This window comes from Bombina bombina, chromosome 3, assembly GCF_027579735.1.
Source record: "Bombina bombina isolate aBomBom1 chromosome 3, aBomBom1.pri, whole genome shotgun sequence".
NCBI lineage: Eukaryota > Metazoa > Chordata > Amphibia > Anura > Bombinatoridae > Bombina > Bombina bombina.
Window position 1 is genome coordinate 959,446,835 of NC_069501.1, and position 26,468 is coordinate 959,473,302.

Below are 26,468 nucleotides of genomic sequence, written 5' to 3' on the forward strand. Positions count from 1 at the left end.
TAAACAGAAGGGCTGAAGGCACAGTATTCAAATGTGCCAAGATGTGGTTTATTTTCCATTTTAAAAAAAAGTCTGTATCAAACAAGGTCTAAATTTTGGGAGGAATGAAGAGGGTTCCTGAAAAAATGGGTGAAGTACTCTACTGTAAAAAACTAATTCAAATCCTTAGAAAATCTCCACCATATCAGAGTTTCATGATGTCCCTAACTTATCATATGTTCATCTGAATACTATGTTGCTGAATAACATGATTATCCTGGTCAACTGACTTTTTTTATGAAATACTAGTCCTAAAGCCCGTATCAATGGGCCAATTTTTTTAAGTACTGCGGTCCCACCCCTTGCTCTCTCCCCCCCTCCTTTTTGCGCTCTCTCTCTCCCCCTCTCTTTTGCGCTCTCTCTCCCCCTATTTTGCTCTCTCTCTCCCCCCCCCCCCCCTCTTTTGCTCTCTTTCTCTCTCTCCCCTCTCTTTGGCTCTCTTTCTCTCCCCCCTCTCTTTTGCTCTCTCTCCCCTCTTATTTGCTCTCTCTCCCCTCCCTCTAGCCCGTCCACGCCCACACGCGACACCTGTCGACCACGCCAAAATCAAGGCACGCCCGCTCGGCCACACCCCATGACAACACCCATGGCCAGGCCCCCACCTACTGCGCATGACTGCATCTGACAAACATACCTGGCCTTTTATTATATAGGATGATAACACTGTGGGCATCGATTCTCTATATGCACATCTGAAATTTCACAACTATTATCAATCAGTGTGTTTTTGAAAGCTAATACAATTTTATGTTAAAAAAAATGTTATTGACAAATATTGGTAGGTCCTTCAGCGAAGTTATTAGGTACCTGGATGGTGAAAGGTGTTAGCTTCTTCTTGTTAATGGCTCTTTCATCAATTGTATCAGGTACAGAGAGGTTAATCATTTTGCTGAAAAGGAAAAAAAAAAAAGCAATATAAGGAAATTGATTTAAAACTAGAAAAACAATAAGCAGCATTCTTATTTATGGCCATATATAAATAAGTAGAGGCTAAATACTACCTATCAAACAATATTAAATTAAAAAAAAACATAATAGAAACAATCATCTAGTGAAGTTACTAACATATTTAGTCCATTATCAAGTATAATACAAATATAGCCCTAGATTACAAGCGGAGCGTTACTATGCACAAGATATGTAACACTACGGAACCGATTTATTAACAGCCGTATTGCCCCCAATGCATCTGTTTCTGTGTGGAGTTAAGAAGCAGCGGTCTTAAGACTGCTGCTCCTTAACTGATACACCACCTCTGAGGCGGCGTACAGCAATCAGCCCGATCACAAACGATCGGGTTGATTGACACCCTCTGCAAGCAGCCGATTGGCCACAAATCTGCAGGGGGCGGCATTGTACAAGCAGTTCACCAGAACTGCATGTGCAATGATAAATGCTGACAGCATATGCTGTCAGCATTTATCGATGTGCGGCAGACATGATCGCTACAGCGGATAATGTCCGTCCGCACAATGGTAAATCTACCTCTTATTGCGCTCGAGTGAAATTGATACCACAAGTATGCCACAAGCATTAGTTTCAAAATAGTAGCTGCATTTATAAATGAATTATTAACTATTATTAATATGGTATTATTGCATATTGGGCATGTGTCTAGGATGTGTTATTTATATGCATTACACTGAAAATATTGCTTATATACAGTATATTATTTATTAATTAATTTATTGTAAAAATGTGTTTTTAAATTTAGCACAGTTTTGCTCTAGAGTGAAGATTATGTATATTCCAGCTTATGTTTATTTAGACTAATATTTATAGAAAATTAAAAGGATACTAACCAGAGTACAATTCCATCACCCACAGCAGTGAACAGGTCATCAGTATCCGGGTTCATGGGAATAACATGCTTACAATCAGGATCCTTCTCCAAGGCTTTGTTAACCCAGTTAACAAATGCATATTTTTCCTCTTCTACAAAACAGATATTAAACTGCGTATGAGTTTTAAGGTAACCTCTGATTATGTACAAAACTGATAATAATTTGTGTATGCAATAATAGAAATCATCCTCTCCGTTGGATATTGTTTTCTCTCTCTCTAACATAATAGTTTGTATTTTTTTGAAGATCCTTATACTTTATTTTATTGTTATGGTGAATAGGGATTAGGTTCAATATCCAAATAGCTTGGTTTGGGTCGTTTACTTTCATTGAAACAGAATAGTGCAACGTTTTTAGATTGCGTGCTAAGTGAGGAAGGGTGGCACTTTTAGAGTAGTCCTTTCACATAAACTCGTTTGGCTTATTAAACAATATAATAGGACCAATCCACTATAAGAACTGTGGTAAGCGTTTTTCACAGGGTTTTTAAAATCGTTGCCATTATAGACCATCAGAAATCCCAGAACTCAGTTGTAGCTGTTGCATAGTCTTCTAATGTTTCTTTTTGACTTAAGGAAAACCATCCATGTTTTTCATGGGCTGCAAAACCATTGTTAAATTTTCAAAATACAGAATATAGGGGTTATATTGCATCACAAATGCATTTTAAAAACTTGTTATCACAAAGTTTTCTAATTCATCGGAATGGTTTTGAATTTAAAAACCCTGCAAAATGCCATGCAAGGTACTTTGCACAGGAATTGTAAATTATTTAAATTAAAATCTTTAGTGACAAACTGGTATATTTTTGAATTATTATTATTTTAATGCTTTTATGAATTTCCCAATTTTTTTTTTCTAGTTTTCCTTACCTGAGTAGGAATGCTGGGTGCCAGCACTGGATTGTTCAGAGGTACCGCCAATAGCACAAATGCCTTCTTTCTTGTTTATGGCTTTTCTAAATGTTTTTGAAATATCTGAACTTTTAAGTTCATTAAAAATCTATGAAATCCAAAGAAAACAAAATTGGAAGTGAAATAAAAATTCTTTAATACTGTATTAAAAGGAATAGAAGAATGATGTTTTATACTAATCTTTTTTTTTAAATTTGTTATTCTTTTTCAGGCCTTTTGTAAATTGTGGTTGATAAAAAAAATTGACATATGCACAAAGGAAATGTCGAGGTACATTATTTTAATATTTTTTTTTTTTACAAGTCTTCCACTCTCTACAAAATGTATTTCACAAACAAAGAATATGAGGATTTACTAAATTCAAATTTTACTCACATTCAAATTTTAAAACTCACAATTGTGCTTATGTTAGTTAGTTTACAACAGGGGCAGACTGATCAGCCTGGCAAATAGGACCTGGACCGAGGACCCAGCATAAAGGGGGCCCACAAATGGTATCTCCATGGATCCTGGTGTGCTGCTTAAGATGAGATTGACAGCTGCCCTATCAGTAACTAAGCAGTTAAAGTGATGGTAAATTCAGCCAAACTGCTCCACATATTTGTAATGGTCTTATCCTAACTAGCATATTGATATGCTTTTTTATTAATAAATACATCAGCACACTGAAAAATTTCACTTTTAAAATCCTACTACGTTACCGGTTTTAATTCAGCCTCTCTCTAACATTTATAAAGCTCCTTCTTTGAGTGGCATCTGTTTTAGCCAATCAGAGCCTCACCATGCACCCCATGTTAAACTCTATCTGCATGCTCCCGTGCTTGGAACGCTGTAATCTTACTAAAATGCGCATGCGCAACTACTTACGCTACTTGCGCAATAGAATAAAGGAATTCACAGCTCAGCTTACAGTAAACAGTGCATCTGTTATCACACATGCACATTTTAGTAAGATTACAGGGTTCCAAGCACGGGAGCGTGCAGATAGAGTTTAACATGGGGCGTATGGTGAGGCTCTAATTGGCTAGAACAGATGCCACTCAAAGAAGGAGCTTTGAAAATGTTAGAGAGAGGCTGAATTAAAACCGTTAACGTAGCAGGATTAAAAGTGAAATTATTTAGTGTGCTGATGTATTTATTAATAAAAAAGCATATTGATATGCTAGTTAGGATATGACCATTACAAATATGTGGAGCAGTTTGGCTGAATTTACCATCACTTTAAGTGTGGGTTAATTGGAGGCCCTGGCCCCAGAGTGCGGGCCTTGTGTCTGGATGTGGGGGGTGTTGCTCGGGGGGCCTTAAAGTGTGGGGGGTCCTGTTGAGGGTCTGTAACTGTGCTTGTTGTTCAGCCGCGAAATACCCCGTCAAACACAGACGCCGAAGAAAGCACAAGGAATTAACATACGGTCGAGCTGCCAGCTCCCATTACTCCGAGTTCAGTAAGGTACCTTACTAGTTATAAAACTGTGACTTTCCCATCATACAGGAACTTTGTTATATCAGACATACGTGTGATATATTCATTCTATTTGGAGCCAATATTTGTTTCTTGCCTATTACACTTAAGGGAGACGTCCCTAGTGTGTGTTTTAATTTTTTATAACAGTCAGCAACATTTATATATTAATGTTTAGTATTAAATATATATATATTTTTTAAACTATAGTCATAGAGATTTATTTGCATAAACCGGCACCTATACACTTTAACAGATTTTATTATTGTTCCACTCAGCAGACCGCTATAACACCTTTTTTTGATTAATTTTTTTACACATTGTATCCTTTGGCCTGCATCATAATACTAGTTGAGGCTATTGTTAGATTTTAGCCCACACCACAGCACGGATTAGACCACAGAGTTTTATTATTTGCATTTTAAGGATTGACACTAAGTAGCAAGTGCACTTGTCATTTCTAGGTTAATTCACATTAATGTTATTTTTTTGTATCACGAGTTGTATTTGACCACAGATATTTACTATATAGGTATTGATTTAATATTACCCTTAGGTAGTGTAATCCTAGCTATTTGTTTAGCGCCAGTTATTTACCTCTAGTTTTCATTATTAACTCTATTTCGAACTACTAAGGAGGAGTAGTTTTTATAACTAGGCTTTTAGGATTACAGTTAGCGCCAACCCTTATTCTTACCACTTTCTGTAACTGTGAGGGTCATGGAATGTGGGGTCTGGCCCTGAAGGTTGGGGCCCTGTCTCTAGTCCTTGACATTGGGGGTCCTGAAAGGTGGGGGGCCTGGTGGGAGCAGGGCAGGGAGACTACCATGTTCATTTGCATACATTTGAATAAATTTGAGTCAGTGTGAGAGAGTGGGGACCCTTCCCTAATTTTTGCCCGGGATCCTGATTGGTCTCAGTCCGCCCCTGCTTTTACAACAAACCATTACGGTTACTTTCCACCAAATAAAAAGTATATTTTAATTTCAGCTTTAAAGGGAATATAAAGGTCAAAATTGAAATGTGTATCTAGTAAAAGTTATTACTGTTTCAGCAGCATATACACATATGCTACGTGTGCATCATCTCTTAAATTGACTTTATTTAAAGTTCGAAATTATATTTTCAAATAAGTTCTATAGAATTTCAAGACCCCCCCAACCATGTTTAAAGGGACATAATACCCAAATGTTTAAACACTTGAAAGTGATGCAGTATAGCTGTAAAAAGCTGACTAGAAAATATCGCCTAAGCATCTCTATGTAAAAAAGGAAGATATTTTACCTCAATAGTTTCTCAGTAGCCACATCCCATTGTAAAGGACTTCTAAGAAGCAAATCAGTATGTCTGTCCCGGGACAGCTGAAGGATTGAGCCTCGTGCACTCTCATGTTATTTCCCTATTCAGTGTAAGGAAATTTACAATGAAATCTCATGAGAGTTAAGTGAAATCTCATGAGATCACAGTAAAAGAGTTCATGACCTCAGCACTGTTGATGCTGTTTGTCTGCTGTTCATTTCTTCATTTTTTATTTTTTTTTACCTGCAGCTGGGCAGTAACTGAGTATAACATTTTACACAGAACTTACTCTGCTGAGCTGAGGAAATTGTGAAGTAAAATATTTTCCTTTTTTGTTATAGAGATGCTTAGGTGATATTTTCCTGTCAGCTTTTTACAGTTATACTGCATCAGTTTCAAGATATTTAGCATATATTATGTCCCTTTAAGGTAAATGTACTTGATAGCTTACCAAGATAAATTCATCAAAACTAATCTTGCCATCCTGATTCTGGTCTCCAGCTTCCATCAATTTTTGGGTGATTTCTCTCACTTTATATCCAGGGAGAGGCAAGTTAGCAGCTTTAAACAGGTCATTCAATTCAGAAGGACTTATGAAACCGTTTCCATCAGCATCTAAAAAGTTTAAACAAGAAGAAAGTAGATTTATTTATCACATGAAAACAATTGAATGAGCTTTAAAACACCCTCTTTTGGATACATCAAAAAAATAAACAAAAAAATTAAATTGTGTAAAAATCTTTCCATCCAATAAGTTTCCTTTTCCATTATGTTGCCAATGTTAATTTTTTTATTACAGAGGCATTAAAGGGACATTGAACCCAAAAAAAAATATTTTCATGATTCAGAGCATGCAATTTTAGGTAACTTTCTAATTTACTCCTATTATCAAATTTTCTTCATTCTCTTGGTATCTTTATTTGAAAAGCAAGAATGTAAGTTTAGATGCCAGCCCATTTTTAGTGAACAACCTGGGTTGTTCTTGCTGATTGGTGGATACATTCACCCACCAATAGTCAAGTGCTGTCCAGGGTCTGAAACAAAAAATAGCTTAGATGCCTTATTTTTTTAAATAAAGATAGCAAGAGAACAAAGAAAAATTGCTAATAGAAGTAAATTAGAAAGTTGCTTAAAATTGTATGCTCTATCTGAATCACAAAATAAAAAATTTGGGTTCAGTGTCCCATTAAGCACTGAGATTGTAATATAAATTGTTTAATTATGTCTAGTTAACAAAAAGTTGCAAAATACTATTTTATATTTTGTCATTTTTTCTTGTAATTTAATCCTGAAAATTATGGGCTTTGCCATTCCCCTGAATTCCTAGAATGTAACAGGCGCCACCATATTGAAACCTATGTTTCCCTTTTCTGTTCTATTCTGTAAAGGACAAATGGATACAGATAACGTTTACAAACAATGGATTTGTGGAATGTAAAGGAGCATTAAGCCCTATTAAATATTTACTTTAACATTGCTATATTCCGCACAGCCATTGTTTGCGTTATTTATCTGCCCCTAATTGTCCTCAACAGAAGAGATAGATCAGTGGAAAACCTAGGTTCCAACATGGTATTATTCTCAGGCAAATCTATGATTTGATTAAATCATAATATCTAGAATGTATTTGCCATTCAATATCTATTTAAAGGGGCAGTCTACTTGAAAATTTCAATTGTTTAAAAAGATAGATAATCCCTTTATTACCCATTCCCCAGTTTGCATGACCAGCACTGCTATATTAATATACTTTTTACCTCTGTGATTACCTGGTATCTAAGCCTCTGCAGATTGCTCCCTTATCCCAGTTCTTTTGACAGACTTCTATTTTAGCCAATCAGTGCAGAATGTTATCTATATGACACAAATGAACTAGCACTGTCTAGTTGTGAAAAATTGTCAAAATGCACAGAGATAAGAGGCGGCTTTCAAGAGCTTAGAAATCCGTTTAAGCCTACCTAGGTTTAGCTTTCAACAAACAATACCAAGAGAACAAAGCAAAGTTGATGATAAAAGTAAATTGTAAAGTTGCTTGAAATTGCATGCCATATCTGAATCATGAAAGTTTAATTTTTTAATAGTTATAGGATTTCCTGTCCACGTGGTACACAAATTGGCAGGAATTAATATTTTTTTTTTTAAATAAGGATCTATTACCTTTTGATGCCACCTCATCACAAATCAAGCAGTTATTGAATCCTGATCTGCATGAACCCTTTAAACTAAAGCCGGACACCTCAGAATAAATCGTTATAAAGTGAATTCCATGTTAGATGAATAATTCTTTAATTTTAATATTACAGGGAGTGCAGAATTATTAGGCAAATGAGTATTTTGACCACATCATCCTCTTTATGCATGTTGTCTTACTCCAAGCTGTATAGGCTCGAAAGCCTACTACCAAGTAAGCATATTAGGTGATGTGCATCTCTGTAATGAGAAGGGGTGTGGTCTAATGACATCAACACCCTATATCAGGTGTGCATAATTATTAGGCAACTTCCTTTCCTTTGGCAAAATGGGTCAAAAGAAGGACTTGACAGGCTCAGAAAAGTCAAAAATAGTGAGATATCTTGCAGAGGGATGCAGCACTCTTAAAATTGCAAAGCTTCTGAAGCGTGATCATCGAACAATCAAGCGTTTCATTCAAAATAGTCAACAGGGTCGCAAGAAGCTTGTGGAAAAACCAAGGCGCAAAATAACTGCCCATGAACTGAGAAAAGTCAAGCGTGCAGCTGCCAAGATGCCACTTGCCACCAGTTTGGCCATATTTCAGAGCTGCAACATCACTGGAGTGCCCAAAAGCACAAGGTGTGCAATACTCAGAGACATGGCCAAGGTAAGAAAGGCTGAAAGACGACCACCACTGAACAAGACACACAAGCTGAAACGTCAAGACTGGGCCAAGAAATATCTCAAGACTGATTTTTCTAAGGTTTTATGGACTGATGAAATGAGAGTGAGTCTTGATGGGCCAGATGGATGGGCCCGTGGCTGGATTGGTAAAGGGCAGAGAGCTCCAGTCCGACTCAGACGCCAGCAAGGTGGAGGTGGAGTACTGGTTTGGGCTGGTATCATCAAAGATGATCTTGTGGGGCCTTTTCGGGTTGAGGATGGAGTCAAGCTCAACTCCCAGTCCTACTGCCAGTTTCTGGAAGACACCTTCTTCAAGCAGTGGTACAGGAAGAAGTCTGCATCCTTCAAGAAAAACATGATTTTCATGCAGGACAATGCTCCATCACACGCGTCCAAGTACTCCACAGCGTGGCTGGCAAGAAAGGGTATAAAAGAAGAAAATCTAATGACATGGCCTCCTTGTTCACCTGATCTGAACCCCATTGAGAACCTGTGGTCCATCATCAAATGTGAGATTTACAAGGAGGGAAAACAGTACACCTCTCTGAACAGTGTCTGGGAGGCTGTGGTTGCTGCTGCACGCAATGTTGATGGTGAACAGATCAAAACACTGACAGAATCCATGGATGACAGGCTTTTGAGTGTCCTTGCAAAGAAAGGTGGCTATATTGGTCACTGATTTGTTTTTGTTTTGTTTTTGAATATCAGAAATGTATATTTGTGAATGTTGAGATGTTATATTGGTTTCACTGGTAAAAATAAATAATTGAAATGGGTATATATTTGTTTTTTGTTAAGTTGCCTAATAATTATGCACCGTAATAGTCATCTGCACACACAGATATCCCCCTAAAATAGCTAAAACTAAAAACAAACTAAAAACTACTTCCAAAAATATTCAGCTTTGATATTAATGAGTTTTTTGGGTTCATTGAGAACATGGTTGTTGTTCAATAATAAAATGAATCCTCAAAAATACAACTTGCCTAATAATTCTGCACTCCCTGTATTTTAAAGGATCAAAGCAATACAACCAATTGCAATAACCCCACAACAGCTATAAATATATGTTAGACGACATATAATACATTTTTTGTATTGTAATTGCATGTAGCAGTTCATATGAAAACAAAATTTCTTGTTTCTGACTGCATATAATAGGAGTATATTAGTTTCAATTAAATGTATACATGTATTGTATTGTGTACTTTTAAAGCACTGCTAATCACCCGTAAGGGTCTCAAGGCACTGCTCATTTTATCAACCTCGGAAGGATGAAAGGCTGAGTGGACCTCATCAGGGATCGAACCTGCAACCCTTAGCAAACTGAGCTATCAGGGATCGAACCTGCAACCCTTGGGTTGCTACAAAGCTCAGCCACAGTGCCTTAGCAAACTGAGCTATCTGTCCAGCTGTCAGAAGATGATTTAGCACTGCTTAGAAAAAGGGGGTTAATGGTTTCAGCCATAGCGGCTTTTATTTGTCTATAAATCAGCAAAGAGGATGTGCAGGAAACTTACCAATTTTGCTAAAAGCTTCCCTGAGCTCCTCCATCTCTTCACCTGTAACGGGTCCTTTTGTAGCCATATTGCTCTTCTTCTGTAGACAAACCTCAAAATAAAACAGAATACACCATATGTTTAAATGTAAAAGTTCCAATTTTGTGAACAACTTTACGGGAGAAAGCAAAAGCAAATAAAATAAGGCTAGAACCATTAAATTAAATCTAAATAGTCTACCCGATAGAATCAACAGAATGAAAATAAACATTTAATGCCACAATACAGAGATTTCTGCCACCAGAAGTTATTTGCTTACATTGAGCATTTACATTTTCTATATAGTTCATGATAGTTTTGTTATACATGTTTTTTGGTTGCTATAGTAGACACAAAATAAGTAGGTTTACGTGATTTTAGAGATGGATTTGCTATCAAAACAATACATATTTATGTAGATGACAATAACAGTAAATAATCAAACTATATTTTATATAATAGGAAGAGGAAGAATAGGTATTGCATTTTTTTCTTATTTAATCATATATTATTCTTTCCACGATAGCAAATAAGGAAGGGTCTCTGTTTATTATAGAAATATTATTATCATTATTAATGTGTAAAGCATGAATATATTGTACAGAACTGTACAATGGGATAATAGTGGCATAATAAGATTTGTTTGGCAAACAAACACATTTTATAATGTATGAAATCATTACATAACTAAACATATTGGAATATCAGTATATTACAAAAAAGGCCATGCTGATGTTTTATATAGTGTTTTATGTGTACATCGCCATTAGATATTATGAAATTTAAATATATCTTAGGTACAGATGCAATAATAAGATAAAGCCTTTTTTAAAAAAAAACAACATGTTCTAAATTCCAGATTTAAAGTCTAAACAGTAGGCGTCAGAAGTTAAGAGACATGTATATGAAATTAAGGCTCCTATAACGAAGAGTTTAAGACAGAGTAATTTAATCAAAGGATGTTTTTTGGGAGATGGATATGATTAGTGCATGTTATAAAACTCATGTTTGATGGAAAATTAAATATTACAGAGTTTAGAGATGAGTTAAAGGGAAAAGTTATGGCTAGTGTGCAATGCGGTTAGTTTGTTTAGGCAACTCAGATAATTGCGTACATTTAATTAGAATATTACCATTTGGTTCTGAGAGTCATCATAATTTTGGGCATTGCTGGCATTCCCAGTGTTAGCATAGCCAATACCCATATTGGCCAGCACAAAGTATTAGTAGGGTATTACCATACTGCGCCTAACACTTTATTATTGTTAAAGTCTTTTGAATTGGTCTTTTAAGGGAATATTTAGATATTTTAATGCGGCCAGCAAATTTTGATTCAAAGTCAAAAGTAGGGGGGCACTAACAACTGCCATGCCATACACCTGTCACCTACTAATAAATAACACAGCATAATTTACTTACAGTGGTGAAAAAAACATGACTATAATAAGAGGGTTGATCGTGGTTGTGCCGGCATACAAGGGGGCCTCCATAGAAACAGCTATGCCTATCTTTAAAAGAATTAAAGATACGCAAACATTTTCTAACACTTTAGTGATGTGGCAGTTTGGCCTAAATCATATTAAATATGTTATTATGCAATTTGTAACGTATCATGTTACCATATAAGTATTTTTTTGTGAAATATAATAAAAATGTATATTGTAGGTTTAAAATATGTCATATCAACGTGATAGTGAGAGATTGAACAATTCCCCCTGTGTGACCAGGACCAGTTCACATGAGTTTAAGGAGCACAACTGCCCAAACAGTGCCATCTAAACTTCTTTACTAGCAGGAGTACCTGTTTTGATAATCTGGGATTGAATACATCCCGTAGGGCAAGGGTTTTTGTGTCTCAGATATGGATGTGTATGAGTTTGTATACAATTATATTTCTGTATGCTTCTACTTATATTGCATATTTGCAGTAAACATAACAGTGGACATATTGGGGCCTATTTATGATGGTGCGAGCGGACATGATCCGATATGGCGGATCATGTCCGCTGCTCATCAATAAATGCCGACAGCTACGCTCTCTGTATTTATCATTGCACCAGCAGTTCTGCTGAACTGCTGGTGCAATGCCGCCCCCTTGCAGATTTGCGGCCAATTGGCAGCTAGCAGGGGGTGTCAATCAACCCAATTGTATTTGATCGGGTTGATTATTGTCTGCCGCCTCAGAGTAGGTGGACAAGTTATGGAGCAGTGGTCTTTAAACCGCTGCTTCATATCTTCTGTTTCCAGCAAGCCTGAAGGTTCGCCGGAAACACGGGGCATCAAGCTCCATACGGAGCTTGATAAATATGCGCCATTGTGTGTGTCAATTAATATGTTAACTTAATCAGTGTGTAAAGTAGATTATACCTGTACACGCACAAAATAATAGTCTAACTTGCCATAAATCACTAAATAAAGTGTCCTTAGTAACATCAGGTTTGTTGTGAAAATGTAAAAATTCCCCAGAACCTGACAACCTAGATATTTTTTTTAGTGTCAGCCAATCAAGCTCTTGTCACTTTCAATGGAAGTCAGACAAATAGTATAATAATGAGTTGAGATAGCAGCAGGCTAGCAAAAGGCACAGCAATAGTAAGAGAAAGACAGAACCTGAGGGAATGGAAAATAATGTGATCCCATGTAAATATGTTCCACTAATCTATATGCACTTATTTATGGCTATACATCTTTTAATATGTGATTTTTATGTAGTAAATGTTTTTATGTAAGATAAAATAATGCAAATGATTAAATGATTATTAGTACCATAAAAGGAAGCATATATTTATTGTATGATGTAAGATTGTGATTGTTGTGAATAATAAAGCTGTTGAGTTGAGTGAGGTCAGAGCTACTTATCTTGACTAACTTATACATTAATATCTATATGTCAATAAAAGGCCAACTGAGTTTTCTCTGAAACAATCATTATCAGTAACAGTAAAAATATTATTGCCTTTTCCTCTTTAGAAATTTGTGGTTGTCTAATTTTTGTTCTAGACATCCTCATTATGCTCACAAATATATTCAGACCACGTTACCAAACCTTTCATTGGTTTGTGCAACTCAGGGTTTGTGCAACTGCATATGACTACAGTAGATAAGTTTACAAAAAATCAAATAATGATTTTTAGCAGAGGCGTAACTAGAAACCACAGGGCCCAGGTGCAAGAATCTAAGAAGGGCCCCCAAATGCTCTATTGACATTATTAAAACAAATTCTTAAATATAACTGGATAGTGATAGTAAATATTGCCACTGAATGGAAGTTAAAAACCATTATTATGTTCACTAATTAGCCAGTTATCAGTTTAAAAGGATAGCATGGTCGAAATCAATTTTTTTTTTTAAATTTCACTTTTATTGAGGTTTAATACAATGTGTAATATATACATAGAGCAAAACAAACAAAAAAGATATGAAAAAAAAACATGAATCGGAGACATGGCAGTGATATTCTTGATACAACTCACTTCTGTCTATTACATCATAGAAAATAATAACTTGACGTACCGCGTCACATAAATAATAATTTGTATTGCCATGTAACATTAATTATGTCTGCTAACGCATATCATTTATATTAAACCTCCTTTTTCCTCTTTTCCCACTCCTTTATTGTCTTCCCATCCTTCTCCCTCTACCCTCGCCAAAAAAAAAAAAAAAAAAAAAAAAGGGGGGGGGAGAGGGAGAGAATAACTTGAATCATAAATTTCATCCATGTCCCCCCATCTCCCACCTCCATCCCCAACCCCTACCACAGATTGAGCAACACCATTTCTGAATTCCTGAATGGAAAGATTATCATTTCAATTTCATTAATCGGATAGCCTTTGATGAAGGCTGACCATTTTAGGAAGAATTTTTTTATGTCTCCATTATCAATATTTGTATCTCTTTGCTCGATCATGCATTGTTTCTTCAGACAGTTTTTTACCTCAGAGATTGAGGGAGTCTTTATACTCTTCCAGTACTTAAGAATCAGATATCTGACAGCTAAAATTGTGAGAATGATTAATTTTTCCTGAGGTTGTTGCCGTACTTCCAATTGAACACAAAAAATGATCTGTGTCAGGGTAAGTGCGAGAGGGGCAGGCACCAGATTTTTATTAAGCCAAAATTCAACTTTATGCCAGAATTGGCGTATCTTTGGACAATTCCAAAGCATATGGACCAAGTCCGCTGCAACCAGGGAACATTTTGGACAGGTCCTGAATTCTGAATTATGTATCTTATAGCCTAAGGCTGGGGTAAAGTATGTTCTATGTAAGATTTTAAGATGTGCTTCCCTCCACGTAGCAGAGAGAGTGGCCTGAGAGACTCGATCTATTGACCTCTGTACACTTTTTGACTCTACTGGTTCTGAGGAGAGTAACCTGGACCATGTCATTGCTATGTGTTCGAGTAAAGGAATTCCTTTGTTGGCATTGAGAAGTGCGTAACAGGAGGTAATTGACATACATCCAGCCTTTATCAAAGTCAGCCACTTCTCCAATTTCCCTAATGTCCACGACCAATTTGTATTCCTCGTGATCTTTAATCCATAATGTCTAAGTTGCAAGTATGCAAAAAATTCTTTGTGTGATAAATTAAATTCGTTCTTCAGATGTTCGAATGTTTTTATAACATTTGAATCATTTTCAAAGATTTGTTTAACTTTTACCAGTCCTAATTGGGACCATCTATCAAATATGGCCATTTCCAGACCGGGTTGGAATCTTGGATTTCCTTTTATTGGTAAGTATTGGGATACACTGCAATCCAAACTTAGGGTGTTCCCTATTTTCCACCAGGCCTTGATCGGGTTCGAAATACTTTTAAGCTTTTTAATTTCAGAAGGTAGTAATTTGGGTGCGCAATGCGCCAAACCAGTAAGAAGGTATGGGCGACAGATATTTACTTCTAATGAAATATTTGTAACATAGTCTTTAACGAGCATCCAATCTGTCACTGTTCTTGCAAGAAAAGCCAAATTGTATTGCCTAATATCCGGCAAGGCTAGACCCCCATATTCCTTTGCCAAAGTTAATTTTGTTAAAGAGATTCTCGCCTTTTTCCCCTGCCAGAGGAATTTCCCAACTGCCCTATTGAGCGACCTAATGTCTTTTCCGTATAGTATTAATGGGGTATTTTGCAATATATACAAAAGTTTCGGAAGGAGAATCATTTTGTATGGGGCTATTCTCCCTGATAATGAAATGGGTAAATTTTGCCAAGATTTCAGCCTCTCACAAATCATTGTTAATATGGGTGTTATATTAACTTTGTACAGCTCAGTAAAGCTTACTGGTATAATAATACCCAAGTATTTAAATGATTCAGAGACCTCTTTAAATGGACTGTCTTTAATTGAATCCCTGTTCTTATTTAGCCAAAATAATTCCGATTTAGCGGTGTTGACCATGTACCCAGAGAAAGAACCAAATTGTTGAATAATGCTAAGCAGTTTGGGTATATTCGAGTTTGTATTTGAAATATAAAGAAGAACGTCATCCGCGTATAGTGCAGCCTTCATTATATGTTCACCCATATTAATGCCCTCAATACTCTGTCGGATCTTAATTGCAAGAGACTCTATGGCAATATCGAACAGAAGGGGGGATAGGGGACACCCCTGACGCGTTCCCCTTTCAATTGCGATATCTGTGGATAGTAAGTTGTTAACTATTAGTCTAGTGGAAGGACGTGTATACAAGTTGCAAATAAAATTGACAAAGTTGTCTCTGAATCCAAATTTGGCTAAAGAAGTGAACAGGTGACTAAAATAAACTGAATCAAATGCCTTAGCCGCGTCAATCGCGACTATTGCGAGATCCTTTTTGCCCTCTGTTCCTCTCTCTCTGGTTTGAAAAAACTCTGTCATCAAGAGAACCTCCCTAATCTTGGAGGCTGAATTGCGGCCTTGGATGAATCCTGCTTGATCCTTGTGAATAATATGTGAAAGGCTACTTTGGAGCCTTCGTGCCAAAATTGAGGCTAGGATCTTATAGTCCGAGTTCAAGAGGGCTATCGGTCGATAAGATTCCTTATGACTAGGATCCTTGCCTCCCTTCAGAAGCAAAGTTGTGAAAGAGGCTGAAAAGCCAGCTGGTATAGTATTACCCTCGGTGTAGAATTCATTATAAGTTTTACATAAATACGGAACTATCTCTAAGGCTAGGATCTTGTACACCTCGTTGGGAAGGCCATCTGGGCCTGCTGCTTTGTTCATTGCTAATTCAGAGATCGTTTTACTCACTTCCTCGTTGGAAATTGGGCTATTCAGAATAGAGTTCATTTCTGTTGTGATTGAAGGACAGTTTACCTGCCCCCAAAATTGCTCAGACTGAAGTTCATCTGTGGTTCTTGCAGAGTACAGATCTCTATAGTACTCCTCAAAAACCTCGAGAATGTCCTCTGTTTTCACCAGAGGCTTTTCTCGATGAAAGACTCCTTCGATAATAGGGAGCTTATTGTCACCTTTAACTAACTTGGCTAGTAATTTGCCAGATTTATTGCCGAACCGATAAAGCTTGGCCTGGAACCTCAGTTCTCTCTGTGTTTCCACTAATAATGCCAAAGCGTCTCTTTCACTCTTGGCTTTTATATATTTAGCCCAGTGGAGAGGTGTGTTTTGCAGCAAATAACGGTTATATGCGTTGGTCACAGAATTTGTGACCTCTTTCTCTCTTTTTTTCAATTTTTTTGATATCATGGCGGCATAAGACGTTATTTCCCCTCTGAGGACTGCTTTTGCAGCTCCCCAGAATATTTCCGGGCGATTCGCAAATTCGGAGTTATAATGAAGGTATTCCTTGAATCTATTGATCAAATGATTCTTAAATTTGGAATCGTTGACCAAATGATATGGGAATCTAAATCTTGTAGTGGAGTGTATGAACCGATTTAGCTGTAGTTCTAAAAAGATAGGAGAGTGATCTGATAAAATTACAGGAGTTATTCCTGCGTTAGTTTTCATTGTGCATATTCTATCATCAACTAAAAAGAGATCTATTCGGGAAAGAGTTTTATGAGCCCTAGAAAGGCAGGTGTATTCTCGGATATCAGGGTTTTGGATCCTCCAGATGTCTTTGACAGCTAAATTCTGAGTTAAAGTTTTAAATATTTTAGTTTCGAGGTTATCTCTTTTTTGTTTTGCTTGTTTATTTGTCTGCCGAAGCCTGTCTAGTGGAGATTGTGGTACCATATTGAAGTCACCGCCTAATACCACATAACCCTCTGAATAAGTTAATATTTTAGATTGCAGCATATCCCAAAACTCATAGTCTAGCATGTTAGGTGCGTATATATTACAAAGAGTAAATAATTGATCTTGGATTTTAATTTTCATCATCACAAACCTCCCCTCAGGGTCCCTTTCAGAGTGGATTAACTCATATTCTAGTCTTTTTCCAATCAGTATGGCTACCCCTCTTTTTCTCCCGAAACTGGGAGAGGCAACAACCTCTTTTATCCAAGAGCCTTTAATTTTTTTAATTTCATCTATGTTTAAATGTGTTTCTTGCAAAAATGCGAGGTCTGCCTGCATTTTTCTCAGGTGGGAGACAATTGCTTTTCTTTTGATGGGGGTCGAGATACCACCAATGTTCCATGATATGAGTTTAACTTTGTCTAATCTTTTAATCATCTATTAACTGAAATAGGGCAATTGTGACAGAGGGCAGGAACAGGGGCGGGAGCAGGGGGGGGGAGAGAGAAAAAAAAAAAAAAAAAAAAAAAAAGGGGAGAGGAGGGAGGGGACAAAGAGAAGAAAAAATTCTAAATAATTATTCAGAACCCCACAAAATCTTAACTCAACGCTCAGCAGGGAGATCTCCCCTACTGAGTTCTTAATCCAATAGTGGTCCTCTTCTGTATCAGTTTTGTGCATATTGGTGCCAATTCTTTCCTCTTTGTGGCTGTCTCGGCTGAGAAGTCTTGGAACAAGAGGATTTTGGCACCGTCTAAACTAATTGGTTGTTTCTTTCTAAATTGTTGAAGTATATTGGTTTTGTCAAGGTAGTTTAGGAAGCGCACAATTGCTGGTCTGGGCCTATTTGTTTTGTTGTCTATTGGGGGTGGACCTATTCTGTGTGCCCTTTCTATTATTATATTAGAAGTAGGCATTCCTAAAAGTTGTACTAAAGTCTGGGTAACAAACAAAGATAAGTCTTCATATTTTTTGCCCTCAGGTATTCCTATAATCCTTATGTTGTTCCTACGAGATCTATTTTCAAGGTCCTCGACTTTTGCCATTAGTTTTTGGATTTTAGAATTAGTTTCTTCTAGATTAGAACTGTGCGAGATGGTAAGATCCTCTAGGTCCGAAACCCTCTGCTCTGCCTCCTGTAGTCTATTTGAAAATTGCCTAATTTCCTGGGAAAGTTGTGCTATGTCCTGTTTTATCTCAGATCTCAAAGTTTCAAATTTGGGAGTTAGTGCTTCTGAGATGTTAGAGACCAAGTTTTGAATATTTAAGGTCTCTGTAACAGGATTGGTAGTAGGTATAGTAGTATCTGTTACATTTTCTGGGACTCCTTTAATTTTTTTGTCCTTATGTCTGCCTGCCATGCTTGGAGAAGTAGTTCTAGGGGAGGTGTTTAAAAATCTTTCCATAGGACAAGTGAGAGCTGTGTAAGGGACGTGAGTGACTAAGTGGGTGGGGGCTTGTGAGTTATGGACCAATGGTCAGGATAAGGACGTGATTAAGTTAGTGTGGAGAGGTGTGATGTGAGAATGTAGGAGTGAGTTGTTGTGAAGTATTTGGGTGAAAGAGAAGGGGGGGAAAGGGAAAGAAGGGTAGGTTCTGTGTGTAAGGGGAAGAAAAGGGAGGAAAAAAAAAAAAAAAAAAGGGGGGGGGGAAAGTGGTGAATTAAGAAAGAGTGATCTCTATATTGTTAGCCTGTGAGGCAAGGTGCAAAAAAGCGAATTATGTGATTCCCAGCAGTGATTATGTGCGTATAAAAGGAAAACAAAAACAAAACTGTGATCCACAAGAGGATGTGTTTTATTTAAGTGATTTAGTATGAACTATTCAACCAAGCTATGACAAGTTTAGACCAAGGCAGCCTGATTCTTCTTCCCCTATTCTACCTAACAGGGGTAAGAACCCTTTAACAATTTTCTCTTATCAGTTCCAGACAAGTAAGAATATTCCTAATTTAGATTTGTGGATTGATGGGGCGATTTTATAGCATAGCTTTACTAATGCCCTAGAAGCAAGTTTTATATACAGAAAGGGCTAGATATTTTAATTTAACAAAATTTGTATCTCACATTTGCATGCGAAAGTTTACGTGATAGAGCGAGGAAGTTAAAAAGCAGCGTACAGAGATTATTATTTGAGCTGCCTAGTTATAGTTTCCCTGAGTCTTGGGTTAATCTTCCCTACCTTGCCTTCTTACAAATAAGAGCAACCCTGTATATGTTTTAGAGTGCTCAATATGATAAATAGCTCATATCTTACCCTAACTATGGTTGAAGATATTATGTACAACAACCACCTAACTTGAGAAAGTAGCGCTTAGCCTTGGACAGCTATACAAATAAGGAGGTGTTAAGGGAGAGCTGTATTTTCAAAATTGAATTCAGTTAAGAGAATAATCCTGTTGAAGCAGAAGGTTTCTTAGATTATACCTTTGCTAGTATTTTAGGAGCAATGAGCTATTACTTTTACAAGAATATACTTATCCCAACCTTCCTCAGAGATATTCATTAGTGCAATTTATTTCTATTTTCCAATACCCTTATTTTTACTGCATAGAGTCAGACATGTTAATATTTTCTTAAAAAAAATAAACAAATGTTAGATTTGTAACAGGTTAAAACAGAACTTAATGTATTATAACAACATGCATATGCTAGTTCTCCCCCTCCTGTCTCCTTTCAGAAGTGAAGCATAAACTAAGCTACAGATACTGTTCCCTTTGAACCAATAGATTATGACGTGCCTGTGACAGAGAGACAAAGAAGGCAGTAAAGTATTTATAAATTGGGATAGATAAAGTAGATTTCTCTAATATTTTAATTTCCCTTATTCCTTTTTCTTCCCCCTTCTCCTTCCCTCCGCCTCTAGGCACAGACAAGCATAGTCAGTATTTTAGGCATCTCATATCTATATTCAACTATGACTTAAGAAAAGATTTTTTTCTCTTTTTTTCTTTCCCACTTCCTTCCTTAGAACAACAGCAAAGTAGCATAGAAAAATTTTGTTTTTCTTTAGACAATTATACAGGTAAGGGAGTATGCGAGGAAGACTGCCTATTTAACAATGCAGTAAGCTGACCTATTGAAGCAAATGACCTCTTAAATTTAAACCTTTGCTGATATTATGGATACAGTAGGAAATTGCAATTGCAGATATATGCTTATCCAAACTTTACTTGATGCAAAATATACTTCTAAATACTAATACCCCTATTATTTTTACAATTATTCAGACATGTTGATGTTTCCTAGAAGGAATAAGGAGTTATTAGATTGACAACAAATTAAGGCAGGAGTTTGCTGTTTTATAGCAACATGCATATGTTAATGTTTTTTACTTTTTTTTTTCCCCTTTCCCAATTCCTGTCACCTGCAAAAAAAAAGGCTACAATTACTGTTACCCTTTAAACCAGTGGGTTATAATATGCCTATAACAGCAGAAAAAAACAAACAAGCAGCAAGATGTTAGTATGCTGGGGTACAGGGGATAAATTTTTCTATTGTTCCAGGTCCCCCTTTTTCCTTCCTTTTTCTCCCCTTCTCCTTATGTCGTGTAGGACAGAATAGGCCAAGCAAAGAGAAGCAGGTAAGGAGGTTAGTAGCTCATGCAAGTTATAGAGAATATACAGTTCCCTCTTTGTCCATCTGGCTTCTTTGTAGTTAAGCAAATGAAGGAGGCACTAACCGCCAAGCCGGGGATAAAGTGTTTTATAGGCCTCTTTAAAGCTGCTCTTACTCTTAAGTCTGGGGAACCATTTGTCCAATTAAGTTAAATATAATTTTTCAGTCTTATAATCCAGACTTGAAGTCCGTTTTTATTTTTGCAGCAGCAATTTAAAAAACCACTTATGATTGTTGCAATATTGATTAAGTTGTGACAATTGTGTTGAAAGTTTAGATTTATGCTGCACAACTTATAGTAAGTAGTACTTTGAAGCAGGCAAACAGAGAAAAAAAAAGAGGAAAGAGCAAAAAGAAAAAATGCTCGTAGCTCAGTTATACATTATATGAGTAATTTTTACTTTACCCATTGCCGATGGTCTCATCTGTGAAAGTTGGCCCCCCTCACGCAGCACCGGTGGGAGGGGGAGCGCATACACTGACAGGTAAAGTTGGTTGTCCTGGGATACCTTGGCCAGGGAGAAGAAAAACCCGGCAGATAGTGGAGTGGGGAGCCTCTCTGGTTGGAGGAATAGCGCAGCTAACAGAGACGATCCGTGCCCCTCTCGCAGCACCGGTGGGAGGGGAACAACCGGATCAAGAGAAAATTGCGCTTACGGAGCTATTACACCTTCTCTTTTGCCGCAGAAGCTGTAGCTCTTTTGACGATGGGGGTCCCCCAGCTGGAAGGAGTCCAAGCGACAAGCGCCTCCACCCCAAGGCCGCCTGACAGGATTCAATCGGCAGGACGATCACAGACCGTAGGAACCCCAGGTAGGGACACTCTCCTCCCCTCTCAGTCGGCGCCGTGCTCTTTTACATCTAGAAGCTGTGTCTTCTTCCTTATGGAGGTATGACCGCATGGGTATTTTATTTCGTGCTATATCTTTGTGGTTGCTGCCTCCTGCAGTTTTAGTGCTTTGTAGTGGCACTAATTCGGGTTCCAGTAGCAGTATGCTATGAGCTTATGCAAGCCTCCCCAGGTCAAGGGGTTGAGGCGCAGAATTCCCGCCAGCAAGCTTGCAGGTAGATAGATCAGAGCAGGTGTCTCACATGACCTCACACCTGTGCTCCACCTCCGGAACCTCAGAACATACAATTTTAAACAACTTTCCAATTTAATTTTATTATCAAATTTTCTTCATTCTCTTGTTATCCATTGCTGAAGGGACAGCATCGGTCGAAATCAATTTTAAACAACTTTTTACTTCCATTATTTAATTTGCTTCATTCTCTTAGAATCCCTTGTTGAAAAGCATATTTAGGTAGGCTCAGAGCAGCAAGCAATGCACTATTGGGAGCTAGCTGCTGAATGGTGTCTGCACATAAATGCCTCTTGCCATTGGCTCAGCTGATGTTTTCAGCTAGCTCTAAGTAGTGCATTGCTGCTTTTCAACAAATTATAGAAAGAGAATAAAGCAAATTTGATTATAGAAGTAAATAGGAAATGTGTTTAAAATTGTATGCTGTATTTGAATAATGAAAGAAAAATGTTGGTTTTCATGCCCCTATAACTGTCCTATTATAAACTGGGCTTTCTGTTTCATCCCTTAACCAGAAGTCACCACGTTGGAAATGATGAGCAATATATTTAGACATTTAAGAGGCTTTAAATTTTAATTCAACATGACCCTGGTAGCAGAAAATACAGACATTGCTTTCAAAAAATGTCGATTGACAACCACGAGAGGAATTTTTTTATAGATTTTCCTAAATTTTTTTTATTGAAGGAAAAAAAATAGGAAAAGGAGACTTATTGGAAATGAGGTACGTTCAGACTTAGGGGCCGATTTATCATGTGTCTGTAGCGATCATGTCCTCCAGACATCAAAAAATGCCAAAAGCATACTCTGTCGGCATTTATCATTGCACAAGCATTCCTTGTGAAATGCTTGTGCAATGCCGCCCCCTGCAGATTCGCGGCCAATCGGCCACTAGCAGGGGGTGTCAATTAACCCGATCGTATGCGATCGGGCAGATTGCTGTCCGCCGCCTCAGAGGTGGCGGACGAGTTAAGGAGAAGCAGTCTTAAGACCGCTGCTTCTTAACTTATGTTTCTGGTGAGCCTGAAGCCTCATGCAGAAACAAGCATTGCACAAGCATTTCACAAGAAATACTTGATCAATGCCGCCCCCTGCACATTCGCGGTCAATCGGCTGCTAGCAGGGGGTGTCAATCATCACAATCGTAGCGTATTTAAGGTACATTGTGCAGATATTGTGTATTTTCCAACCCAACTTTAAACTATATTGTAAAATTAAGATGCAGATACAGTACAAATCAAACAACTGTAAGAAGATGAACATAAAGGATACAGTGCCTAAGTGAATTGACAGAGTTATTACAAAGCATACAATATAGGGTAGCTGTCCTTGGGTGTAAACCTCTGCCTAAGAAGTCTTTCCCATGTCGGTGGTAGTAAGTGTGATAATCAAAGCATGTATAGCACATAGCAAAACATGTAAATTCTGTGCAGGCAGAGAGTTCCTGAATTAAAGTACATCCCTCATCAAGTGAATTTAGAGAGTCCAGTAGTAGAATCCCAGATGAATGAGCTAAGCATTCTAGAAAGGGAGATCGTAAACTTGCCGAATCTCCTGTATTCATTCATACATTTCTAACTTATCTCTTGAGTACCTATATCTTTCAAGTACAAGTGTGTGTTGTACCTGTTTTTTTCCAACTGTCTAGGGTAGGTAATGTGGACTGTTTCCAAAGTCAGGGATAAGTTTTTTAGCACTAATATAATACAGAATCCCTTTAACTTTTACGTTTGCAATAGAGTCTGGGAGGTAGATTAGTAATGAATGTTTACTCAGACTCTGCTCTAGCAGTCCCTGTACACATATTTATTAGTGCCTCTTTTAAATAAGGGATTCACCCATAATCCACAAAACCCTTCTCAAGAAAACAATCACCTAGATTATGAGTTTTGCGTTAGAGGCTGTGCAGTGCTAACGAGCAGTTTATGCTCACCGCTCACTTACAGACAGTGCTGGTACTACGGGTTTTTACAAACCCGGCGTTAGCCGCAAAAAAGTGATCGTAGAGCAAAATTTTGCTCCACATCTCACCTCAATACCAGCGCTGCTTACGTTAGCGGTGAGCTGGTAAAACTTGCTCATGCACAATTTCCCCATAGGGATCAATGGGGTAGAGCCAGCTGAAAAAAAAAACTAACACCTGCAAAAAAGCAGCGTAAAACTCCTAACGCAGCCCCATTGATTCCTATGGGGAAAATACATTTATGTCTACACCTAACACCCTAACATGAACCCTGAGTCTAAACACCCCTAATATTACACTTATTAACCCCTAATCTGCCGTCCCCATCGCCGACACCTGCATTATATTATTAACCCCTAATCTGCCGCTCCGGCTCGGCTGCCCCCAACATCGCCGACGCCTACATTTTATTTATTAACCCCTACTCTGCTGCCCCCAATGTCGCCGCAACCTACCTACATTTATTAACCCCTAATCTGCTGCCCCCAATGTCGCCACCACTATAATAAAGTTATTAACCCCTAAACCTAAGTCTAACCCTAACCCTAACACCCCCTAACTTAAATATTATTAAAATAAAAATTATTCCTATTTAAAACTAAATACTTACCTATAAAATAAACCCTAAGCTAGCTACAATATAACTAATAGTTACATTGTAGCTAGCTTAGGGTTTATTTTTATTTTACAGGCAACTTTGTATTTATTATAACTAGGTAGAATAGTTATTAAATAGTTATTAACTATTTAATAACTACCTAGTTAAAATAAAGATAAATTTACCTGTAAAATAAAACCTAACCTAAGTTACAATTACACCTAACACTACACTACAATTAAATTAATTACCTAAATTAAATACAATTTATTACAATTAAATAAAATTATCTAAAGTACAAAAAAACCCCACTAAATTGCAGAAAATAATAAAGAAATTACAAGATTTTTAAACTAATTAGACCTAATCTAATCCCCCTAACAAAATAAAAAAAGCCCCCCAAAATAAAAAAGCCCTACCCTACACTAAATTACAAATAGCCCTTAAAAAGGCCTTTTGCGGGGCACTGCCCCAAAGTAATCAGCTCTTTTACCTGAAAAAAAATTACAATTCCCCCCGAACATTAAAACCCACCACCCACACAACCAACCCTACTCTAAAACCCACCCAACTCCCCCCTTTAAAAAACCTAAAACTAACCCCTTGAAGATCACCTTACCGGGACACATCTTCACCCAACCGGGCAGAAGTGGTCCTCCAGATGGGCAGAAGTCTTCATTCAGACAGCATCTTCTATCTTCATCCATCCGGCGCGGAGCGGGTCCATCTTCAAGACATCCGATGCTGAGCATCCTCTTCTTTCCACGGCCGATGACTGACTGAAGGTTCCTTTAAATGACGTCATCCAAGATGGCGTCCCTTCAATTCCGATTGACTGATAGAATTTTATCAGCCAATCGGAATTAAGGTAGAAAAAAACCTATTGGCTGATGCAGGAACAGCCAATAGAATGCCAGCTCAATCCTATTGGCTGATTGGATCAGCCAATAGGATTGAACTTCAATCCTATTGGCTGATTGCAAATTCTATCAGATCCAAACCTACCTCTCCCTGGCCTCACATATTTCTGTAGTGTAGGGAACCCCGCTCCCCCCTCCCCCTTGGCACCAACAATGATCACTTCAGAGAGTGACACAGACACTGTCACCCTATGTAACGATCAGGGATCTGCCTTCATAAGATCAGTGCTCCCTTACCATATGAAGGCAGATTACTTCTGCCACCAGCTGCAGTCTCTGCTGTCTTAGTTGACAGCGGGGACTGCAGCATGAACCTTTATGTTGGATGTAGGTACTACATAAACACAGTACACTGGGCAAACTTGAGGGGTTAAAGGGACTGTGAACGTTATTTTTTTTCCCCATTGGATGTTTTCTCAATGATACATTTTTATACAACAAACAGAAAGTGTAACACCTCCTAAGACTGACTGTAGTAAAGTCTGTAATAATTTTCTACAAATAAATGAGTAAGAGTGTGGGAATATGGGCACAATGTAGAGAGTGCTATACAGGTTTATATATAAAGTAGGTAGTTAATTATGTAAAAGACGTTCCCCTCTTAGATATGGTATAAAGAAGATTGTTATTTGAGCACGTCCGGCTTCATTACTGCTATGCTCTAGCATCCACTTTGCTCTATAAAGGCTTTGCATTTTGTATACCTTGTACATTGCATCATTTTAATTTTAGGATATGTAAATATACAGTACAGTATATCCATTCACTATGTTTGGTCCAGGTACAAGTTCTTAACTATACAAATATTAACATGATTTAAATTGTAAAGCCCCCCCTCATCCTCCCCCTCCAAGATCCTTTTTTTTCTGTAGTGTAGACTCCCACAGCCTCCTCCAGCCAATTTTGTTCAGCATAGGTCCCCAACCCTACCTTTCCCCGGCCTCACATATTTCTGTAGTGTAGGGAACCCCGCTTCTCCCTTCCCCTTGGCACCAACAATGATCACTTCAGAGAGTGACACAGACACTGTCACCCTCTGTAACGATCAGTGATCTGCCTTCATAAGATCAGTGCTCCCTTACCATATGAAGGCAGATGACTTCTGCCACCAGCTGCAATCTCTGCTGTCTTAGTTGACAGCGGGGACTGT

General features: G+C 37.7%; 1 protein-coding gene across 2 annotated transcripts in view; it reads right to left on the reverse strand.

Moving 5' to 3' along the window:
* Positions 1-26,468, reverse strand: part of LCP1 (lymphocyte cytosolic protein 1) — a 118,785-nt gene that overhangs the window by 80,666 nt on the left and 11,651 nt on the right. For both annotated transcript variants that reach the window (XM_053708006.1, XM_053708007.1), the window contains 5 exons: positions 9,932-10,022; positions 6,007-6,170; positions 2,756-2,885; positions 1,842-1,974; positions 847-928 (listed from right to left, as the gene is read on the reverse strand). In XM_053708006.1, the coding sequence (XP_053563981.1) occupies positions 847-928; positions 1,842-1,974; positions 2,756-2,885; positions 6,007-6,170; positions 9,932-9,998 (576 nt within the window). In that variant the 5' untranslated portion in view covers positions 9,999-10,022. The remainder of the gene's footprint in view (positions 1-846; positions 929-1,841; positions 1,975-2,755; positions 2,886-6,006; positions 6,171-9,931; positions 10,023-26,468) is intronic.